Source organism: Nipponia nippon, unplaced genomic scaffold, assembly GCF_047370975.1.
Source record: "Nipponia nippon isolate SJK-2023a ecotype South Korea unplaced genomic scaffold, ASM4737097v1 scaffold_4, whole genome shotgun sequence".
NCBI lineage: Eukaryota > Metazoa > Chordata > Aves > Pelecaniformes > Threskiornithidae > Nipponia > Nipponia nippon.
The window spans coordinates 9,795,326-9,819,548 of NW_028262358.1; the positions used below are offsets into that span (position 1 = coordinate 9,795,326).

The 24,223-nt window shown below is 41.1% G+C and overlaps 1 protein-coding gene across 2 annotated transcripts; it reads right to left on the reverse strand.

Annotated features, from left to right (window-relative positions):
• Positions 1 to 12,568: 12,568 nt before the first annotated feature.
• On the reverse strand, positions 12,569 to 21,745 carry ETAA1 (ETAA1 activator of ATR kinase). Of its 2 annotated transcripts, XM_087777249.1 has the most exons (6): positions 21,483 to 21,745; positions 20,368 to 20,505; positions 20,017 to 20,093; positions 18,298 to 18,416; positions 15,785 to 17,967; positions 12,569 to 13,865 (listed from the first exon to the last, which is right to left on the reverse strand). In XM_087777249.1, exons 1-6 carry the CDS (start codon positions 21,712 to 21,714, stop codon positions 13,750 to 13,752), a joined length of 2,865 nt encoding a protein of 954 aa, XP_087633375.1. In that variant the 5' UTR covers positions 21,715 to 21,745; the 3' UTR covers positions 12,569 to 13,749. The 2 variants fall into 2 exon arrangements, with proteins under 2 accessions (XP_087633375.1, XP_087633376.1); XM_087777250.1 differs by lacking the exons at positions 20,017 to 20,093; positions 20,368 to 20,505; positions 21,483 to 21,745 and adding an exon at positions 18,482 to 19,979 and having other exon boundaries at positions 18,298 to 18,379.
• Between the last annotated feature and the right edge of the window lie 2,478 nt (positions 21,746 to 24,223).

The following is a 24,223-nucleotide window of genomic DNA, read 5'->3' on the forward strand; positions in this document are numbered from 1 at the left end:
TAGCATCTGAAAGCCTCTAAGCAGTAATCCACTATCCTCAGGTCATTTTTTTGTATTCATTCAATTTAAAATACGAGACAATTTACCCTTTAAAGGGGTTTCCCCCCTCCCCTTTTTTTTTAATTAAACATTATTTTATGCATGGCTTTTAACATACTAATTGATTCATTTAGACCTGCCACACACACTAATTCCTTTTACTTATTTATTTTTCTTTAAATCAATAACGATGCCATTTTTAGCACGCTTTGGAAGTATTCAAAATCTCAGCTATTTCTGTATCTATTTGCCTCAGTCAATCGTTAGGACAGGGAATGTCACACTTACCTTTACTGGTCTATGCAAACTCGATTTGATAATCTTAGCTCATCTCCCAGTGGAGCGCATATCTGTGTCACGAATGTCACCTTTGAAACTGGCACTAATTGGCATTCATGTTGGAAGTCTCAGTGGAATGACCATAGACACAAGGTGAAATTTTGGCTCTGTTGAAGGCAACAGGAGTTTTGTCATTGACTTTAATAGGGTCAGGACTTCTTCCAGAGACTGAACTGCCTCTCATACAGACATTCATACTGGACTGGGAGTTTCAAACCCTCTGTGTTTGCTCGTGACTAATAAAATATGTTTTTCTGCTAACCTTCATCTTTCCCCTGCCAGGCTCTAGTCCTCTTCTTAAAGGACAGAGTGACTAAGCCCAGATAAGACCTCCAGCTTCCTCTTGTACTGTCCTCCCCAAACCCCAGCTCCCTTACTTCTCTTTATACTTGATCATAATATCTTTCTAGGCCCAGTGCAAGTTCTCTGTCTTCTGTTACCTCTTGATTCTTCTTCCGTTCTTGTCTATTTTTAATCACTCTCTGTTTTGTAGACCCTCTGCCTTCAAGCACGCTCTTGCTACTTTTTGTCTTGAAAAAATGAAACTCGTTTAATTCAATCTGCCTTTTTAACAACCCACTGATTTCCTCATGCCGCTCATCTCCACACTCTCAGAAGTTGCTATTTGTTCCCACTATCTTAAGTAGCTTCTCTTTTCTCTGTTGTCTCTGATTTTTAATAGACAGGCTTCTCCAGCTCCTGTACTTGGCTCCATCTGAGGACAATCTTTGCCCTTCTCTTTCCTGATCTCTCCCTCCCAACACTTGGCTTCTGTAATTCTCTCTTTCTCTCATTCCTGATTTGCTTTGGAGATGCACCCTTGCTGACAGCTCCTTTATTTTGTTGTTCCTCCCCTTGCCACCTGGTCGTCCCGTTGCCTCGCAGAGGTATCTGTGTGAGCATCCTCAGTGCACTTGCCCTTCTCTGCCAGTCACTCTCCTTCTCTGCCAGTAATGCTTGTGTCTGGACTTTCATAACCATCTGCTTCTGCACATCCAACTGCCACTTCAGTATTGGCTTGACTTCTTAAGGTCAGTTATTTACCACTTCTTCCTGATTTTCAGATCCTTCTCTCTTCCATCAGTTCTGTTACACTTGCGGTCTCCTGGGCTGTCTCCTAGACCATCTTTTCTCCCTTCTTGTTGCCCCTTCTCCTGCCATTGGTTGTCTTCCCTGTCATGATGGCAATCATTATTTTTTTCATCAACACAAGCTAAAAATGTTATGATCATCTCTGTTCTTGATGGACGATGTCTGCAAGATCTCCCTGCTTCCTCCCTTCCATCTAAAATGCTGCTTGCCAGTGCCACCTTGTCTCCACCAGCCAGCAGCTTCCCTGATTTTCTACTACTGCTGTAAGAAATTCAAGCTATTAAAAAACCCTGTGAAATCTATTGCTTGAAGTTCTATTGCCATTTATCTTCCACTCTGTTTAGCCAAGTGCTTCTCCCATTCTTCCCTTTTACAGATTTCCTCCGTCCCCCTTTTTCCTGTCTTTGCACTTTCTGCTGTGCCGCTCCGTAGACAAGGAAGCATTTTTTTTGTTGTCATCCATGAGCAGTTTTTTCTTTTGCTTCCTGAAATCTTTCATTAAAACTCACCTCTAGACTTTCAACTGTCCCTTTCTCTCAGGCAAGCAGAGGCTTTAATGCACTTCAAGACAAAAACTGTGATACTGGCCAGAGCCCCGTTAACACAATCTCTTCTCTCATGCCCGGGCACAGCCCTAGTGAAGTCAGTTCACGTCCACCGTGTTACCTGGAGCCTGTGGAGATGGTAGAGAGCAGTGATTGGGACTTGTATTTGTAAGGCATGGAAGGTGCTCAGTGTGCTACAATACATTGTTGTTAAGAATGTAGAATAATCACTATACTGAGTAATGAAATAATTGCATTTAGGGGGAAAAAAAAAAGAAGAAAACGGGGAATACCTTAAAGCCTGGAGCAAAGCTGAAAGCAGGAGTTGCTAGTTGTACAACTCCTGTTGCATTGAAACACACTGGCTACTGTTTTGAAAGATTTCCATTAAAAATTAGGTAGGGAGTTCTTGGTACACAGTTACTGCTTGTGACTCAGAAAGCATTGCTACGCAAAACTTCAGGTTTTACTGGGTGAGTTTTTATGGCTAAGGCTATGTAGGAGTTAGAGTGAGGTTATCTTAGTGAGTTTTACAGAGCAGGGTGAATTTTTTGCATAGCTTTTTATTTTATGCTGCAAAGTTCCCCCAGCCAAGCTAAAAGGAGTGCTGGAGGAGTGTGACAGCTAACCTCCATAGGACAGAAATAACAAAATACTTCTGTGTGTGGACCACTAAGTGAGATTATTAGAAATATCACCTCTGATACAGGGAGGGTATATGATGCCACACAGTACTCTTACTTCAAAATGTTGCATTCTTTAGTATCATGATCTAGAGGTTGTGTAGGCCTTGACTCAAGAGTTGGGATGTGCTGCAGACAAGTGAGTCGTTTTCCAGTTCATGCAGGACTGCCCTTGATTTTATGAACTTCAGGTCAGACCAATATATCCTATGTTCTGTGAATGACTTTCTTTTTGTGTCAGGACCATGATATAGTTCAAACAAGGTCTAGAGCTGAAGGTTTTAAGTGGTGAGAGCTACAGAAAAATGTAGAGAAAGATCCAGATCTAGATCTCCAGCCTGCTTTCATGTATCCACATGCCACAACCTTTATGGTGACCGAAACTCCCCCACTACAGGAAACCAGATTAAATTAAATGCTTGGGGTCACTGCAGGACCTCCCCGTCTCACCTTTCTTGTCCTGTAACCTGTGTATTGTGCTGATCCATTTTTCTTACAGAGTGTGATAGGAAAGGTTTTCCTTTGGAAACCCTTCAGTTCTGAGCCAGCTTTGACCTTTGACTCAGTTCAAGGCCTCTCCACAGTCTAGAAAATCTGAAGGTGACCACTGTCCCTCCCCTGTGGCTCTGTGGCACAAAGTCTTGTCTTCTCCTTTCCCACAGCTGATAACAGGCCCAGCTGGCTGTCACGTGGCAGCCAGGGCCTAGTCCTGCCCTCTCCATCACAAAATTGATTTGGATACATTTATATGATCCTGCTTAAGTGTGAGTTAATTACTGCAAATTCCTGGCCTCTGAACCCATCAGGGCTGATCAAGCCTCATGACCCCTTCTGCGCAGCAGTGGACGGCCATGTAGTACTGTGTTTATCTAAGAGCACTGAAAATCAGTATGGCTTAGCCAGTGCAATTCCAGCTGCAAGTAAATTTTTCCAGACACATTTAGAATATACGTCAGAAAGGAACTTAAAAAGGCATCTCTCCGTTAACCCAGCGGACCACTGCAAATACCCATCTTGACCAATAAAAGGTGAAGCACACCTGTGGGGCTGGAGTGAGAAATCACAAGTTTCCCACTGAGCTCAAAAGAAAGTTGGCACGTTCCTGCTGTGCAAGGACATTTTATGTATTGGAGGTCGACTTTCTGCGCATTCAGAGGAACAAATCCTCCCGTTGTGTAAAGTGTCCCCAGCTCCACAGAGGAGCTGTGGCAATTTACACCAGCTGAGGTGCTGCTCAGCGTTTTTGGTTATGGGCCTTATTTACTCATGGCTAGTTAGAGTTCCTGTGGAGCTGTTACAGCACTGTGTGGGTGTAAATCTTTCTTTAGATGCCTTTGGAGCAGTTAGGAGATAGCATGCCTGTCTATAAAGTAGAAACATCCTTGAGCATATGCCTGGAATAACCTTACAATAGAATGGTGCCATAGCAATCTGCAATATAGCTATTTTTACCTAAATGAAGATCTATGAATAATGTCCACTAAAAAGTTGCCACACAGGATAATTAGGTAGTGAAAAAGTCCCTTTGTGTTTTGGCATAGCCCGTTTCATTCATGTCTGTGTCTTTAAGCAGTTACGTCCTAGAATAAACCTAGCTCCTCATTTACCCAAGAGTGTTGTGCTGACTTACCTACTTTTTCTTCTAGAAATTGTTTAGTCAGGGAATGGTGTTGGCCACTCTTTTATTGAAATAAGTTTGTTAAACAGTCGTACAGCAGCCTTATGTAGGCAAGGCCTAAGGTACTGTCACAGAGCAACAGTTCTTACTCATTGCAGTAAAATGAGATCAGTGTAAATAAGAATTCCGTTGTATGGCTAGACTGTTAAACACGGCTAGTTTCTGTGTATTCACAGAGGTCATTCACATCTCCCTGTGGTGGGGTGCAGCTGTGCCACAAAGGTTGTGTGGCATTTTCATGGCAAGGCCCTGAAATACAGACATTTCAGAACACCTCCCTTTCCCCACAACACCACGAGTGGTGCCAGCAAAAAATACGGTAATGGTGAAGAAGGAAACCGTTACTGGCCTTTGTAAACCTCCTTGAGATCAGCATGCACAAAGCCAGCAGTGAGTAGGAGGAAGGAAAAGCTCGGTCTCCTGAGTCCTCATCTGTTGTCCACTCCTCAGGGGAGGCTGGTTCTGCAAAGCACAGACCGACATTTCAATGTATTTTTTGGAGGTGGTATGTGAATTGCAAGGGATACAAAACTGTCCTACAGAAAGATGTATTTCTAGGTAACACTAAGGGGAAAAAGTAGGTCCCCATGAAAAAATATTTCCCTAGCAGTTTTTAGCTTTAAAGATATTAAATTACAGTACAACTTCCCAAGAGTGTTCTTGCAAGTCATTTGTGCCATAACACATAAAATTACAGTAAACCTCCATTAGTACTGTGGCTACTTTTGTAATCAGTTTTGAAGAATGTGCTCCATCAGTGGAAATATTTTGATTTAAGTTCATATTGAGGAGCAGTCTAAAAGTTATACTCTAAATTACACTCTAAAATAAATCCCATGGTATGTCCCTACAATATATATGGTATGCTGACTCCGTGTAATTAAATTCTTGTCTAAAGTTGTCATTAAGTTGCAGTAAATAGTGAAGCTAGCTTCATTCTAAAATAGATTTACGTCTTGATTTTAGCTGATAAATATTCTTGTATAGAAAATTAATTAAAATATTCATACATATATATATATAACAGAGCAGGATTGGGGATTTTAGCTGTTAGGAGCAAGCAGACTGGCAGTGGCCTCTATCAGCAGCAAGGCAGCTGACTGACAACAACATGGAGAAAAGCACAGGGTCCCACACAAGGCTTGTCAAGGAATGAAGGTCCCAGGCCCTCTCCCATCTTCTCTCATTCCTAGGTCAGAAATAACATCAAATTACTTACTGATTAGTGAACTGCAAGACTTCCTGTGAATAACAAAAATTAGGCAGGTTTGGAGAGTGGAAGTAATCTTTTCTTGTATGTGCTCCAGCCATCATGGGTACAATACTGCCATTAAATGAAAAGGATAGGGAAATTTCACTGAGTAGACTGGGGGAAAGAAGGGTCAGCTCTTTAGAGGGTCTAAAAAATAAGGGTATTTTTCAGAAGTTTGATGAAACTGAGCGGGATGATGGAGGAGAAAGTCTCAAACAATCCCTTTATCTGCAGAAGAGCTCAGGTGTGCGTTCATTCTTATTAGTCCCTAGCGAATCCATGCTGGATTCTCCTGCTATGGGACTCAACTAAAAAAGCTTCAATTGGAATTTGCATCTTTTAGAAACTCCATTAATTAGTCTGTAGGAAATCAGGCTTGATTACTTTCAGTGCTTGCAAAACTACTTGTGTTTTTTCTGGAACACGGACAGGCAAATTGCTGAGATGACAAATATATCCGACATGTCTTCCAAGAATCTCTCTCGCCCTTTCTTGAATGTTTGAATCTCTCCATTTCCCAAATGTCTGCTTGTTTGACATTTTTATAACTAACAGGTGTTTTCTGTAGTTTTGTTGGTGCCTCAAACTTTCTCAAGAAAATGAAAAAGGGTCTGTCTTTATCTGGTCTATGCTGATTGACATTATCTTAAGCCATCTTCAAATTTCTTTCCATTCACCTCCATAACTCTTTCTACAGGCTGTCCTCCAACTTTTCTTCATATCTCTATGGTTATCTATTAGAAAACTGTCACTTGGGCAGACTCTTTTTAATGTGTTATATTGTCAAGACTTGACACTCCAGTGCAGTGTATTCAAACTTTTCTGATCTCTAGAAATTTTTCATCGGTGATGTGGAGCCTTTCAGAAATTTCACACGCAGAGATTGCTGTATGGCATATATGAACTTGCTGTTCTCACTCACCCCGCACACCTCCTTTAGAAGCAGTCCAACTATTCCCCTCCACATCCACAGATTACAGATTGTACAGCTTTAACACATCAAACTTGGGATCCATAAATGTCAGGAGTGGATGACTTACGCCTTAGAAAATATCTGAGTTAAAGATCTAACTGAAAGTAAATTTGAAACGTAGTAGATAGCTCCAATCTCCCATAAAAGAGCAGGAGTCTGGTTGTTGTGGAAGCCTTAATAGGACATGATTCCTAGTTTGATATACGGAGCACGCTTAACGACCACATCAGACACTGAGGGATTACAGTTATCAAGGGATGCAGAGGAAAAAAGCCCTGAGGAGTTCCAAAAAAGCCTATATGAGATTTGGATGGCAGCACCTTCTGTCAAGGGCCCAGGCCAGCCTTTGTGACCTGGAAGAAAATTGTAGAAAAAAGTCTGTGAGACTTTTCCGCCAGCCCATAAACGAGCATACCTTTCTTTTCCTTTCTTACTATTGGTTGGAAATCTGGCATTAAAAACAAACAGAAAATCTTCTGGGATCTTCTGATGTTTCGTGTTGGAAATTGAGGTGTTTGCTGGTTTGACTGCCCCTTCTTACATGGCTTACATGGAAGTCACACAAGTCAGCATGCTGAAAATTGAGCAAGTGATATGGAAAACATAGTCATTCTATAAAATTCAGTTTCATTTTTTCATCACTAACACCTATTCAAGTTCAGTAACAAAATAGTTACTAGGGTTAATGTCATCTTCATTTACGGCATTAGAGCTCACAAAAACATCTGGCCCTATCCAGGTAGAGTGTAGCCTGCAAGAAGCAACAAGGAAGACTGGAATTCAAATTTGTCATATTTCTAAGCATATATTTCAGGTTTTTGCTGTAGAACATGAGAGCCAGTTTAAAAAAAAAAAAAAAAAAAAAAGTCCTTTGCAAGTCATTATTGGTGAAGGAAGTGTTAACACTTCATCTACTAAAATGTTTCCAAACTGTTATGCAAGCCTTGAAGAACACATTTTTCTTTCTCTCATTATGTCCATTTTTTTGGTCATTGAGGTTCAGCTTTCTGCAGGTCTCTAACAGCCAAAGGTGCAGCTAAGTATCCAAGGGGATCTTCAAAAACAACTATCCATCAAGCTCTTTTTCATACCACTGTGAATCACCCATCTGAGTTCCTGTGAGTAACTTCCCCAGGTGCTTAAATAGCCTCAGACACTTGGCCCTACAGCCACGATTCTGCAAAACATGCTCAGCATGTGCTCAGCTTTAGGTATGTAAGAAATCCCACCCTGCTCAGCCAAAAAAAAAATAATACCCAAAACCTAACTTGCTATGCTCAGTTAGAATACAATATTTTATTTGGACATCATCTGTTCACGGAGAGCGTGGCAGCGCATGCAAAGCTTCATTCCCATGTCTGCTTAGGTCCTAATTCTCCAGGGTTAAAACCTGAATGAAGTTTTTCCTTTAGCGAGGACAAGCTGCAAAGAGCAGACAACCTCATTAAAAAGGAAATCTATAAATCCTGTAGTCCTCTCCTTACCTCTGTTAACTACATTGTTCGAGGTGAAAGCTGTTAACTGTGGCTTTTAAAAGGTATGCGTAAATACAACCTTTCCCCCCCCCCCAAACTTTGAAAATGCACATAAACAATAACAATTTCTGATAAATGCAGTGCTGTTACTAGATTTACGTGCTAAAGACAAGAACTACTTACAATAATGAAATGCACAGGCTTGATTCTTTATTCGCCTGAGTCACTCCATTACCTCCAGTGCTTTAAGGAAATTGCTGCAAGAGTAGAATCAGGCCCTTAATGGTTTGCCAGCTCCCATACTGACATTACACCCAGACAATAGTCACGAAAATGTATATTTAGTTCCACAAGAACAGGACATTAGATATCCTTAAGTGTTTTATGAGGCAGGACTTTTCTGACTCGTCTGACAAAAACACCGGTACGCGTAGTAACCAGAGCTTTGAGCAAATATTGCAGTTATGATTTACAGCACAATTGCCAGAGTCTTCCTAGCTTCATCTTTGATGGCTACTTACTCAGGCTGTCATTTTTAGCTCCACAGATTATATCTGCCTTGGCCTCTTCCACAAACACTGGATTCACTGGAGTGTGTTGCAGACAATACAGCTCTCAAACAATGAAGCATTTGTGTTCATTTTCTTCTATTTTATCTTTGGAATTCTACTATTTAGGTCACTATCTGTTGCTTCCAGCTATTCTTTCCTGACAAATTGTAGCTCTTTTTAGGCTTAAAAAGATATAATCAATGAATTCATCTATGTTATTCCTCTGGGTATAAAGGTCTAGATATAATAAGTGGTACACAGAGTATAAGATTACATTGCTATTCCTGAACTGCAGCCCCAAGATTAATTGTGCCTTATAGGCCAAAATTTGAAGAGCTGCTGGATGCTGGCAATCTCTGAAAATCTGATACAACTAACACAATAACAAAGCAATATTACTAAATTTCTCAAATGCTTTAAACATGATCCCTCACCAGCAGGAACTGGAAGGGTGTGAATGTATGTATGTATATTCCACAACACATAATTTTACATACAGATAAGGGGAAAAATGATGAATGGATCCTTTGCCTGATCATATCTGCCCTTCCTAAAAGAAAAAAATCCACCACAGGTTTTACTTGACAAAGCTAATCCTTGGATTTTAGTGAGTGACATCACTCATAGGGAAATATGTCAATACCTGTGGAATAAAAATTGTACTCAGGTCAGGTATGGGGACAGACAGGAATTCCATTTACATTTAAACTTAGGCTCACTGATTGCTCTGCTCATGTAAAAAATTACTATGCTCTGAATGAAACGAAGATGAGTGCTTAAGCAAACAGTCATAAATTAATTTATAATGAAACATGACAGTCATAATTTAATTTAGAATGTATTTAAGATTGTTGTTACTATTTGTATAGGTCTTTTTTGCCTGGAGGAAGATGTGGCTTCCTAGTGAAATGTCAGCTATTGAAATACCAAACTTCTTATGCATACCCATGTATTAATTAATTAAAATGATGTAGATACTTTCCTAATGAAGATCTGTTGTCTACTGCAAGCAGTCAGACAAAAGCTTGCATGATTGAGGCACAAGCAGTATCAGTGGGTCACCGAGAACTTACAGTAAGCATGAGGGGTGCTGAGCATAACCTATAAAATCTGTGAGGTCGTGAGGCTGCCGCTCAACTTCCTTCCTCGCTGGCGAGGAGGGGATGTAGCGTGAGAGCAAGCAGTAGGGCTGCAGCTTTTGCACTTCTCATCTGCTCTCCGAAGCCGTTGGCTGCCCACAGACAGCAGAGCAGCTGCCTAGGCCCAGTACTGCATCCCTAAAATATCTGTTAGGCTGCTTAAGTAGAGCTAAGCACAACTGAAATGTAGTTCAGGCACCTAAGGTCTGAATTGCCCTCTCTGTGTCACCGACTGCCACAACAGCACCTGAAATGACTGTACGCCTAACCTATGCCCCTCGGGTTACGAGGCACAGAGCTATCTCTAGCTATGCCCCTGCTGCGCTGCTGGCTTTAATATCCAGATGTTTGAGAATTAGGCAAGGCTTAAACTCCTCATGCCTGCACCCCTCTCATGTCGGTATGCTGCCCCGTCTGCGGGGGTAGGTCCATGCCCAGCATCCTGCTGCCGCCAGCAGAGTGAGAAGAGGCGAAGGGCAAGGCTGGCACTTAGAGCAAGGGCGCTCGCAAGAAAAAAGCTGTGGTGTGCACTCTTTCAATACATATATAGCTGGACACTTTATTTTTCATTAGATTTCTTCTAAATCTTTTGGATGTTTCTGACCAATTGATAGGAATATATTTATTTTTTAAAGACAAAAATGCCTAGCTGGTAGAATTTTATTTTTCGTATTGTAGAGGTTGTTCTTCTTTGTAACTGTTTCTAAACCCTAATGAATCTTCCTTCTGCCTGCATTGACTCCACCGATGAAACTATATGGAGTTAAAGTATTTCTTTAAGCTTTTCACTTTTATCAAATTTGCCTAATAAAAATGGTATAGGAGTGGTTTAATTTTAACGCAAGAAGTTATTTCTCTGTTTCTAATTGCGTCAAGTCACAAAAAGATGTAACTCTCTTCAGTTCATTAATTGAGAGGTAGGGTGTTTGGGGATAGTCAGGGTGGGACCAAAAAAAAATCTTAGTAGCTTGTCTCGACATCAGTTAAGAAAGCACGATCCCAAGAACTTGTGATTTCTACTTGGAAAGTAATGTTTAAAAAGAACCAAATTACAGGCCTTGAAGCATCATATGTATGCTAAAAATAGGTATTTATGAAAAGTAAAATAAAAATCAAAGCCCCCCTCTTATGATTAGTTTAATAGGGGAGGGCAATGGATGCATTTGCCATGAATTGTCAAAATCAATGTGTTTCACACTGATCAGCAATCAGATTCTTTAAATATGTTTAAGCAGCATGTAGGAAGTACTTGGGTAAGTAAGTGACAGTAATTAGTCAAAAAGTAGTTTGGGTCTTCCTCCAATTGGAAAGTTTGCAAAGGGTCCTTTCCCCACCCACCGTGGCAACGGAATTCCCCGTCTACATTGAGCTCTTGTTTTACAGCTCGGGAGCCAAGAGGGTTGGTTGGACACTCCTGTTCAAGGATTCTTACCCTGCTCTCGGGGGGAGACCAGCGGTGGCATGTTAGGCCCTGGGCAGTTCCAGGGCCTTTCTGTCCTGGGCGCTGAGAAAGTCAGCATCACCTGGAAAGGCAGTAAGCTGGTTTTAAAGTTTGAGTGTGCTCAGGGACACGGTGCCAAGCATTCGGGATGTATCATTTTGTATGCTGAGCTTGGGTAGCCATAATGTGCTTAGCCTGTATTTCATGTTATGTGTCTACTATTTAGCCCAATTTCAAACCTGATTAAAAATTGGTCCTTTCCCATCAGAGAATGAACCCTTCCTAAAAAAGTACTCTCCAGCTCCCACAACAGTTCTTTCCAGTTAGCTCATCTTCTCAAATCAGAAGTATAATTAACTGTATTATCCTTGAAAACAAAAATTATCCCGGTTCCTTTACGGAGTTATTTCTAGAGAAATATCCTGAGGAGGGAAGGGTTGATAAGCTGAACACTGTCCTAGCAAAAGCCTAGCTTTTATCTTTCTCAATAAGATTTGACATTCTTGTGTATCAGACCTTAAAAGCCAGTTTTATAACTCTCATATTTAATACTGATAGTAGAAGCCTTTTTTCATTGCCACTTTCCTGGCTAATAGTGCATCTGGCAAGTTACCTCTTAGTTTAGATTCTCGTAGAACACCACAAGGACAAGCATATCCCTCAGATACACAGATCAAACTACATCCCCGCGATAAATACAATTTTCACAACAGCCACTATTTGGGGTTTACAGTTAGTTGTCATACGGACATGTAGATCTTCTGTCTTAGGAACTGTTTGAACACTGCCAGCAGAGGCTTGACAACACAACAAAGAGTCTTGCTATTTCATGTTGTATTGCCTGTTAAAGGTATTGTTAGGATGAAGTTTTTTGAAAAGCTGAAAACATTTTTTCTGCGTTAATTTTCAGTCAGATCAGTAAGCTGATCCAACTCATCTTATGTTGCACAACAGCTGGAGCTGGCAGAAGGACGAGGAGCTGCAGCCACAGACTGTAAGTAACGTTTATTGGGCTCCAGCACAGTCTTTGGTGGACTTAGGCATTTGATTTCATAATCAACTAGCTAGCACCAAGAATGTGGTTAATACAAAAGCAAAGCCACTAGGTTGAAAGCCAGTATAGTTCAGTATTTCAGGACTCCACTGCAGGTGGTTGTGTGAAGAACCAGTTCCTCCACCAAGGATTTCTAGTTTAAATGGATCAGAGGAAGCACTTTGTCACCACTAAAGGTGGAAAAGTGAGGCATGGAATAACTGGGTAAATTACCAAGAGAGAAAGGTCAGGTAAAGTCCATATAGAATTCCTATTTCAATTCCTTCTACCAGGTTCTGTGGTACAGTATTTTCCAGAACAGACTAGACAAATGTAAAAAAGTTTAATGATGATTTACAAATATACAATACTTACATTTTTAGGAGTTACAAAAATGGCACATACTACAGAAACCAAAATCTTCCTCTAACCTTTGGTACATTTCAAAGTTATTTATTTACACAGAAAAATTACAGTCACTTTTTATAGTGTCACATGTTTACATATAGGCATTTCTCAGTTGAAAAATATCTTGCAGCTTACCCACAGGCAGTTTTTGCAGTTAGAGCTCTGCAACCATCTATCACATCAAAAATTCTATCAGCCCCTGTTAAGCTGACATGACATTGCATTTTTATGTTTTAACAGCCTTTAGTTTGAAAAATATGTACGACCCAGAAGGCTAAACTGATTCATAGGTGTTGAGATTTCACCTGGTGTATTTTATATTGCTCATAGTTTGGTGAGATGACGTAGGCTACCTTTTTTAATTAGCTGGGTAATGCATGTTTAGAAAAAGGTGGTCCAATTGTGTTAGCTAGGGTATTTCCAACTCTTCATGAAGGGAATTAAAAAAAAAAAAAAAAAAGATAAAATGTCCTTTCCAGGATGCTTTTTCACCTTATGAAACTTTTATATTAAATTCTTCCTTCCCTATGTACAATTCTTACCTAAGGTAACAGAGACAAACTGAGCACGCTTTCCAAATCCTGTTCATTTCCATTAGTTTTCCAATGTTGGATGTTTTCTAGATTGTACTTTCTTTAAACCAAAACTTAAAATCTTTCTTCTAGTTGAGAGCAAAAATTAGTATTTCTTAGTCTGTGTGTACTTGAGAGTCGTCTTCTAGATTAAAATACTTGCAATAAGAGAATACAGCCGAAACACATACAGTCTGTTTTTGACATCTTCTACTTAGGTCTACATACAAAAGCTTTCATGATCTGATGATTTTCAGACTATACAATTTCAACACATAACAGTATGTGAACTCAATACAATCTTCATTGCGCTGATGATAGTTTGGGACTACACATTTACAACTGGTAGTTTTCAATTAAGACTAAATACCACCAGAGTATTAGTTATGGTTCAGGTCAAGATTTTTTTAAATTGAGAAACAGAAAACGCTTGCTGTCAGTAGCTGTGAACAGAGTTTAAAAAGTGTCTTCCAGCATTACAGTATTTCCCTCCCAAAAACTTACTCCATAGACAAAATTAACTCCAAATTCAAGCATCTTTTAAGAATGCCTGCATTCTGGACTTTCTTCGTGCAAGAGCTTCTTGTTTTTTTCTTTCAATCTCTTCTTGAGAACATTTTCTGTTTTTTTGTTCCACCACAGACACTGTAAATAAAAAACATGTATTAGGAGCCTTCAAGTTTGTTCAATATGTATTTTAACTTATCTGTTTTCAATGTTTGAAGATCTATGGCAAGAGCACACTATTCTGACATGCCAGGCGCTCAAGTTAAAAATGTCTCATCTATCCTGTCCCCAAGGCAGGAAGGGGGATAAGATGCATGACCTTTGTAGTGCTGCTGATTACTACCTCCCAATGAAAATACTGGGATGCAGACATTTGCTTCAAGGAAATTTTACTTGGCTGCCCTTCAAGTGAACCTTGTGACATCAGGAGTCAACATAGGAGATGGCGATGGGTTAAGAAAATTAAGGCTATCAGAGTGAAAAGGGCTCTACAATTTAGTGAGTTAGGCAGAGATATGGGCATGGAGATGGTATAGACACAGGGGTCAGATACAGTACAGGTGTCACACAAATAAAACCAGAAAGGTTGAAAAAAGGTCAAAAGTAGCAATAAAAATTGGCAAAGGAGACAAGAACATGATAGCTAAGCGTAATATTTTATATGTTGTGTTACAGAACTATAAATTCCCATACAATAAAACCCTGACCTCACTGGAACCAACAGGAACACTCCCTGAACATGTCGAGAATTTTAGCGTTTTTATACACCAATTTCCAATTAATGTATTTTTAATAAGTAGTCTTTTAAACTGGATAAATAAAACAAAGGGTCTCTTTGCTTCTTCAAAAAAAAAGGTGTCCATGAAAAATTACATATCAGTTTTTGAAAGGATTACTTAACGTCCATTATTTTGTTACAGCAATGTCCTTTCACCAAAAAACTTAACATTGAGACAGTTTTATCTGTAAAGAAAATCTATGCTGTTCTTTTTCATTCCTTTATTCTCTAGAACATTCCATAGAATGACTAGTTATCTCTCCCCTCCTTTCCCCCTTAACACCTGAAATTGCTACTTTCCATTTATCTGCTGCTTAACTGGGAAAGAAACACAGATAAAATACTGATTCTTCAAATAATGCTGGCTGATAGTTTGCAGGAATTAATTTTTTTGTTGTTTTTGTAACAGCGCTTCCTGAAAATTGAGCTTGATATAGTACACTCTAAAGGCACGTTTATCAAAATTAATATTGATTAAAACTTCACCAAGCCATGAGATCAAGTAAAAACAAGACTAACTGGCACTTGACTGGTTCTACATTTCCCTAGCAAGTAACACCAGCGCATGGAATATTACAGACTGTCGCTGGACGATGGAAAACTGAGTGACCTCCCCTCTAGATAAAAGGAAATGTTAGTGTTCAGACTGATAACAGAAGAATATTTCACTGGCAATTTTAGCCACAGAGCAAACAACAATACAGGCCGAGGTTTCAGAAGAATCAAATGATTCAAGGTTCCATTTTCCAGGTGTACAATAATCAAAACAAATTGGCATTCCCTAGCACCTGCTGCCTTCTTTCCCTGCCCCACCATTAACTGAGGTTTTATGAATCACAGCTGAGAAGCAATATTTTTCAAAATGGAACTGTAAATTAAAGCACAGATTCACACTGCAACATTTACTACGTATTAAAATAGTAGTATTTTTAAGTAACAATTTAAGAATTTATGCTGAGTGCTGCCATCACCTTATACTTGATCCTAGTGATTCTGAGTGGCTGTGGAGAGAAAGTGTGAAGTATTCAGAGAAGTGGAACGGAATTGGGAAACAGAAGTCCTTATCTACAGGAGTTCAAGAGACGTGTCAGGACAATTTTATTTTGGAGAAAATAACCTCCAGATTCTCATTAGAACATTTACTAACGCCTAAACTGAATGGATGAATATTGAATCCTATTGTAAGTTGCAATACAGTATAAATTTCTCCTTTGACATTCTGATTACAGTAAGAAAACAAACAAAACCAGTCCAACAGTGATACAATAAAGACAAATACCTGATGTAGGCAGTGCAAAAGACTCTGAAAGGTGCCTCTTGAAAGGAGGTTTCTTATTGTCAAGCTTGCTGTGCAAAGTCACATTCACCTGATTCTTGCTTCCTTCCAAACCATGCAGAGTAATTCCAATGCCAGGATGACTCCCCGGATTTTCAGACCCTACATGCAGAGCACCCTGAGAACTGTTAGTCTTCCGGAACTTAAACTTTGAAGGCATAAGTGATGTTTTGTTACCAGAACTGTTATTTGCCATCTTTCCCGTATTATACAAAGGGTCTGGGCTGTCTACTGTTTTGCTACTGAAAACGTTTACCGCATTAACAGGACTTGCTTCAGAACCAGTCTCTCCTACTGGCACAGAATTTGACCTGTACCATTTTCCCGGAACAGTCTTTGTAATATCTTCAGAAGCAGCTTGATGACGGTTTTTAGACAGTGTGTATTTACACGCCATAGAAGAACTCGAGATCACAGTTAGAGGACTTGAGGTGTTTTTACAGTTCACTACGTGACCTGTTGTGGCCAGCCCATGTGTAACCTTTGATGAATTCCTACAGGAATCGTTTAGTGAGAAAGCGTCCTGTTTTGCATTTGTTTTTTGTGCCAAGAGGAGATCAGGTAGTCCTTGTTTAGATGCTGGGAAGCTGTTAACGGCATTTGATCTGGAATTAATGCTGGCTCCTTGTATAGTTTTAGCTCTTTCATTTCCTTGTTTAACATCCTGGCTCTGCGTCTGCTTTTCTATATTATCACACAGCTGATACAACAATTCATCATCCTCACAGTTTGCATCCCAAAGACTATCGGATTCACAAAACATATCTAATACCTCATCAGAGAATTTCGGTTCATTACAGTCATCAAATGACAGAGGACATTTCTTTAGTATTTCAACTTGATTTAAGTGACCTGTATTAGCTTGGTTAACCACTTTAGTTAGATCATTAGGTTTCGTATTGGTAGAAACACTGGATGATTGGCAGAAAATATTGTGTGTGTTATTCCCAGGTTTTTCAGTCCGTTGTCTATGAGGATTAGATCTCGAAGGAAAAAGAGGAAGAGGGTCACTTTTAGGCTGAATAGTTTCATTTCCATTCTTCACTTCAGATTGTGTTGAAACAGGAATATAGTTCAAATCACTGTTTTGGGCACTTTTCCAAATAGCATTTATTTTATCTGGCTTAATGTCACATTTGCCGTGAAACGCCACGGTCTCTGTCTTGGAGTTTTCTATCTTACTATATGGCTTTTGTAAAGAAAGAGATTTTGCCACGTTTTGTGGCTTTTGTAAAGAAAGAGATTTTGCCACATTTTGTGTGTTTTTACTAGAACGTTTCAAAGGTGAAAACCGCAAACTGTTAGATTTGCGTACACTCCCCAAACAAGTTACTGAATTGCAACTACTTCTTTCCTTTGTTCTGCTAGCATCACTGAAACCATTCGCAGATGGATTTGTAGGAAGAGGTGGTGCTTCTTCAGTACTTATCAATTCAGGATTTTGGGTTATTTGCATCACAAAAGAGTCATCTGCCAAAAAATCTGTATCCCAGTCATCAAAATCATCAGTAACTACTCCAGCAACCTTACTGGAGATGGCCAGTTGTGTCTTCAAAGAACAAGGATTTTTTTTTGTCACCGTGTGAGTATCAGGTTTTGGAAAAGTCTGATTCACGGTTCCTAGTGCACACGGATTATCTTTTTGATACGCCTCTGAATTACCATGTTGCGTGTCTTTAATTTGCTCAGAAAGGTGTTCCTCTTCCAAGGTGCTTTTATTTTCATGGAAACTATTATTTAAAGAAATACCTAATAATCCTTGGCTCAACTGTCCACTACAGTTCTGGGTAGAGCAGTCAAAAAGAGCATGAAGGGCTATTTCAGCCTCAAGGTCTATAGACTTTTGACTGCTAGATTGACAGGGCTCTGCAGCAGGGATGCCAGTGCTCTGTCCAACCGGTTTCAAGGACAGAGCATTATCTGCTTCAGGAACTTCACCAAGGAGTGATTTCAGGTTCTTCGTATTTACTTCATCTTTAAAATTATTTAAAGACTCTGAGGCAGTGTGGATGATGTCATGACCAAGCTTCTCTTGTTCCTGAACAGCATCTAGCTCTACTAGATTTTTATCAAATTCCTTAGCCAATTTCATGAGTTCCTCTTCAGGATTTTTTATTTTAAGATCTCTGGATTAAAGAAAAAAATACAGAAAAGAAAGTCAGACCTACGGAGAAAGTTTAGCCAAGCTCAATAACGCTACCATATGAACTGTTTATTCTCCAGTTTAACAACTACAGAGAATATGAGTGAATCCCACTGCTTTCAATGCGCAGTCAGCATGCAATCTTTCTGGTAATTCCTAAGAAATACCCCATTAAGAAGAGATAACAAGCCCAAAGTTAAAAGCATTCTGTATGCTAATGTACCATTACATGGTTCACTATACATAAAGCAACACCACATAGCCTTTTTCATGAAAGCCCAGCTGTGATGCGCAAGACAAAACTGTAACTTACCTTGTACAACTTAACTTTGTCCTAGCTCGCACTTTTACTACTCCAGGTGTACAGGGAATAGCATCCTCACCAATCCATGTCCCTAAAAGGGAGCCTTCATTACAGGCTGCTTTTTCATCCTGAATGATTAGATTTATAATGCTTAGCAATTTGATTTCAGATAAAGATTGGACTAGATACACACCTTGCATTAGTTAAAGTTGCTAAACCAATTAAACTGGATCAAATCTGTTGAAAGCCACAGATAGGAGAGAAACCAATACAAGCTAAGTGAGATTACTGCAACATTGTCTACTGGTAGTTGTATCACTTTAATTATATTGATTTAAGACAGGAACTTCAATGAAAAAAACTGAATTTTACTTTGGTGCTCAAATCTAATACTCTGTTTACTTCAGGTTTACACATAATCTGTAATTTCACATTACAAGCTGTGACCTAGTTTACTTCAGTATACTACTGAGGAGCTAGTTGCGATGCACTGTCCTTATCCACTTAAAGCAGCATTAACAGATCAGAGAATTCGGAAGAAATCATCTCCTGTATGCTTTCAGGAAAAAATTCTGACTTCTTCCATTACAACTCACTTATACAAGGGGCCTTTAAACAGAAATAAGTGTAGTTTAGAAACTAAATAAAGTTGTTTCAGAGCTTCAAAGTTCAAGTCTGGATTTGAATTCTGAAACCTGAGAGATACAATACTGCAGTGGTAAAATGTCTAGAGGGCCAGAGCCACGTGATGTGGGAAATTACTGCATGTAAGCCAGCAAAAGTAATTTGAACTTTACTAACTACCAGGGCAGTTTTGGGTGGGTTTTCTTTTTCTTTGTAAATTTATTTTTTTTAATTATTATTTTTTCAAGAAAAAAGAACACAAGCAACAGATAGTTGCAAATCCCCATACTACTTATGACAGGACTGTAATCATTTAAAAGGAAGGAAGGGGCATCCCTTATTAATGATTTTCCAGTTCTTAAGTATAACTTCTCACAAATATGCCAAATAGTGAATACGTTTTAAATGGCCCTGTCAAACAAGCAGGCATATTTTGCAAGCTAAATACTACAAAACTGTTTTAGGAATGATATGTTCTCTTCTTGCATTTAATAAAAAGAAAACAATAAGCCAACACTCTTATTTTCACTTTCCAGGTTGTGGACATCAGGTTCACAGCAAGAGGGAGACACCAAGAGCATAGATCTTAGGGTAAAAAGGCAAATTCTTTAGAATAATGAAGCAATGTTACTATGTTTATATTATTGTGGAGTCTCTCTCTCATTTGAGTCTTGTTCTTGTACTTCAGCAGTCATTCAAGACCATTCAAAATGCTTAAAACCAACTGCCAAGTAAATCCAGTATGTGGAAAAGCTCTTACCTTTTAACAGATGAGTGATTAAGAATAAATAAACAACGGTACTCCTAAGACCAGGGGCAATAACTTGTATTCTGAAAGTAAAACTTTCTAAAATGGAGCTGCTGCAAGTCCACTTTCTTAATACATCCTTTTCTCCAGCATCTGTGACTGGTAAGAGCAACCAGTCAAATGCTATGCTTACGATTTTAATTCAGTCCGGTTTTATGAACATGTTCCTAGTTTTCTACACATCCAATTCTTACCATGAGACTACTGTAACTAAAATTGAGCCTTCACTAAGGCTGTAGCAGTATTCTGTTTGATCATGGCATATGCAGACCATTGTTTTAGAAAGTAACAATTACCTGAGGAGCAATACGATTAACAATTTCTGAAATTTCTACTGCGCATCTACTGGTAGACTGTTTGGTTTTTCCATTGCCTACGAAAACAAACAAAAAACCTTCTTAAAAACTGCAAAACAATTCAATTTATAAAGTGAAGTATATCTCAAATAATTCAAATGTATGTGCTAAAATCAGAGCTTGATTCAGCACTATAGTGAAGAATTTATGGGGTTTTCATAAAAATAAAACCAAACAACCTAACCATGGTAACAGAAAGGGACCTTTTTTCAAGGAATTTGGTAACTTCTAGTACACTCCCTCTCCATGCCTCAAATAGGCGCCCTGAAGTCTGGATTTTGTTAATATTACCTAGTCTGTGTGCAATTGGTGAATGAGGATCCCAAAAGATTTCTTGCTGTATATCGGCGTCATTAACAGGAGAGCTGAAAGTAGGTATTCGGGATTTCCTACTCAACGATCTCTTTGGTGTTTTATGTAAACATGGCTCTGTGTAAACAGAAAGATGGTCCTTATTAAAAAACAACAAATAAAAGGCCAAAATAACTTGGAACATACAACAGGACAAGGCACAAAGAAGATGCTTTAGGAACTTTAAGAATAAAAATGAAGTTCACACTCATCAACATTCCTTTACTTACAACAGGAATATTGCTCACAACTATACATTTAATGCAGAATATGACTCTCTCTCTGTCAGTTACATCACCGCAGAGATAACAGAGCATTACATGATACTGACAGCTATATGCTCAGCATCTGACAGTAAGGATGACAACTGCCAATCCTCCTACTGGAGGGAATACTGACTTCAGCTTATGTTAAGAGAAAAACTGTGTATACCCATCTGGGAGAATATTTTGTAATCTGGCTTGCTCTGCGTCTTTCACCCAGACTCTGATTTGGGTCGCAACTTAAACGGGCCCCCAAACTGTTCGGGGTCACAACCTGCCTTTGTCTATACTCCCTCCACTGGGCCTTTTCAGCTAGGGCTGGTCAAAGCAGGTATACAGCTATTCAAAATCAGCTTGCAGCTGCCTCAGATCAGTAAGTGAACTGAACGCTACGTGAAGCTCAACTAGTCGCCCCTGCCCTTTAGGTATGACGTTGCAGATGGGGAAGCCTACAGAAGGACTTTGAAAGATGCAATTACTACGTGAGAAGCATCTCAGGAGATGCTTTGCACTTCAGCGCTTAGCACGGCCAGGCTTTATCCTCTCCTCGAGTGGATTAGCGTCCTCAGTCAGTGCTAAGTATCTGCCGCGGGAAGATGCTCTCTGTCACTCCTTGACGAGAAGAGCCCCTTCCCAGCGCGCACGGCCGGGGAGCGCGGGGGATGACACCGCACCGGCCCGCTCCGCACAGGCAGGCCGCGCCTCCCCCGCGGCTCCGGGGGTGGCGGGCAGGGCAAGGCCCCCGCCGGCCGGGAGCCTGCGCGGGGCACCCGGGGGCCGCTCCCGCCGTACCTGCACCGCCGCGCACCGCCGCCTCCCGCGACGGCGACGGCCGGGGCGCCTCCCCCGCGGGCAGGCCTCCGCCCGCGCCGCCTGCCGCGCCGCCGGCCGCGGCCGCCGCCTCCTCCGCGGGGGGCTCCGCCGGCCGCCGCCGGGCGAGCTGCTCCTCGCCGCCGCCGCCGCCGCTCCGCCTCCTCAGGGCGGCGGGCCTGAGGCAGGGCCCCTTCCGCCGGCTACCGGGCATGGCGCGCGCTGCGGCGGCGCCGCATCCACCCCGCCGGCGCCGGCGCCGCCATTTTGCCGGGGAGCCCGCCGCGCCGCCGCCGATTGGCTGCCGCCGCGCCGCCTCGAGCGGCCATTGGCCCCGCGCGGCGGGGGCGGGCCTGCGGACGCGGCAGGGAACTGCAGCTGCCTGGGGGCTCGCGCCGCTTGCGCCGCGCGCGCCCGGCCCCGCCCCCTCTTGCCGTGAGGCGCCTTCCTGCCCCCCTGCTCGCTCGTTCCTTCGCGCGCGCGCTCTCTCGCTCGCTCGCTCGCTCGCTCGCCTGCCCGCCCTGGCGCTGCGGTGGCCCGTTCTCCCTCCGCGGGCTGCCCTCGGAGTTACGCGTTCAAAACGTTGAGTCCAGTAGTTCAGTGAAAGAAAAGCGAAGTCCTCCGCCGCCGGTAGAGGGGCTGGATGTGCCCTGCGGCGGGCGCCGGCCGTCGCCCTGGCCTGAGGTGGCCTCGCGTCCCTGAGGCGCCTCGTGCTCCTCTGAGGCGGCTTCGTCTCTGAGGCGGCCTCGCGCCCTCCATTCGCCTGTGGCTCCTACCCCACGCTGGTTGCCGCCGCCCCGCCAGCCCTGTGGCGGTCGAGGTCTCTGCTGAGGTCCTCGGGGCCCAGAAGAGGGGTGTGCGGTGAGTGTCCTTAAAGAGAAAACAAGGCCAGACAGACATAACCCGTTTTGGCCCAGCTTGGGAATTGGGGCTGGCAAAGAGAGACTTACAGAAGCCAGATTCGGTAGGTAAGAAATTAACATGAGGTTCCTGAGGGACTGTGATATTACATCATTATTTAAAACAATATAAATGCAAACACATGTATGTATTACATCATAAGGTGGATATTTCCTCCCCAAGCCACTAAATGTAAATGTATAAACATGTCTACCAAGCATATAGGGTCAAGGAGTGAACTACTTCTATATTGGTTGCCTGCCTGGTTTTCATTTAATCGATTTGGAGTACTTTGGGGTCACACTTCATTTATAAGATGTGAGCAGTGGATTTCAGTCTAGGATCGGGAGTATGAGAAGTTTTAAAGTCACCAAAGAGTGATTCCCTGAGTCGTGAAACCTTCTCTTTCCACCTGAGGCCTCAGGCAAACAATATGTTTTTTCACTTCTCCGTTCTCATGAGTGTAATTAAGCCAATAGAAGACTTTTTAACAAGGAAAAAAATTAAGTACTATGTATTAAACAGAGAAACTGTGTTATATACATGGTTAAAGTATCACAGTTAATCGCAGAAAGTTGTGACATTTGAATAATCAACTTGTTTATGTCATACCTATCAAATACAAATCGGAGACAAGACTGACAAAATGGGTCAAGAATTAAGCTCCAAAATCCGTCATAGACATCTGAACATGGCTACTGCCTTGTAATCATACTAATGTGGGTAGATCTTTGCGTTGGTACAAAGTGTGGTGAAGGTATGCATGATGTTTTTGATTGCTGGTTTGCAATATTAAAAGCTGTAATGCATCATGCAGGTACAGAAATGGCTTACCTGGACTCTGTGCCATAGGTGCAATGTAGATTACTTGCTCATTGTTTCCAGTTAAAATGGATACGGAGAACAAAATCTGTCTTTTTACAGCAGTGGTAGATACAACTTGAGGGATAACAAAACATTGAAATCAACACACTTACTAGAAAGTGCTACTAAAATCTTGATGTCTCCTACCGCTTCCTAGTGACCTCTTAGCAGCTGGGTACTGTAAAGTGGTCTGCTTTCATACTCCTGCATGTTAACAGTCATAGTCTGAAATACTGTTATCAATAATTAAAATTAAGTGACATCCGTCACATTCACAGAGTGCTATGAATTTTGCAGTGCCTTCTTTGATTTCTTCCTTTCTCTGGGCTCATTGTTCACTAGCCTCATTCATAAAATGTGAATATTTGTCACAGGTCTTTCACACATTAGTGAGGTTTTACTCATACAGTAAAAGCATTTTGAAAAAAAAGCATATTTAACATATATCTAGTTCTGCATGAGAGACCTTGTTACATCAATTTAAGCGTATGCAAAGTTGCGTTACCAAAAGTTGGCCAAAAAAAAAAAAAAAATCTGCACGTACAGAAAAACTGAACAGGTTCATGATGGAAAAAAACCCTCCACTTCCCTACTGAATAAAAGTGTGTGTATCTCATTGCAGCTGAAGAACTTAGCTCTGAGCCGATGCTGTTTATTAAGTTAAGAAATGTAGTGGTAGAAGTCTGTGATGTTGAAGGGTTTCTCTGTGGAGCTGTAGCCTCAAGGAGGAGGGAGTTTGCGTTCCCTTGTCATGGTACGAGCAGCTGGATCAATGGCTAATTGTGGTGAGGCTGCGTTCCAGGGACTTGCAGCAAACTCCTAGTGCTGCAGTTGTGATTCCTGCTTTAAAATCAAGAGGGATAAATAATGGAGGAGATTGAATGAATAATAAAGTTAGTTTAGTTTTTAATAGTACTATAAACTGCCCAAGAACTTTTCACTGTATTTTCATCTAAAAT

Coding starts and splice junctions, on each gene's coding strand:
- ETAA1 (XM_087777249.1), bottom strand. CDS start 21,714: ATGCCCGGTAGCCGGCGGAAGGGGCCCTGCCTCAGGCCCGCCGCCCTG. Junction 20,506..21,482: donor GGCGGTGCGCGGCGGTGCAG/GTACGGCGGGAG, acceptor CTGTTTACACAG/AGCCATGTTTACATAAAACA. Junction 20,094..20,367: donor ACCAATTGCACACAGACTAG/GTAATATTAACA, acceptor TTGTTTTCGTAG/GCAATGGAAAAACCAAACAG.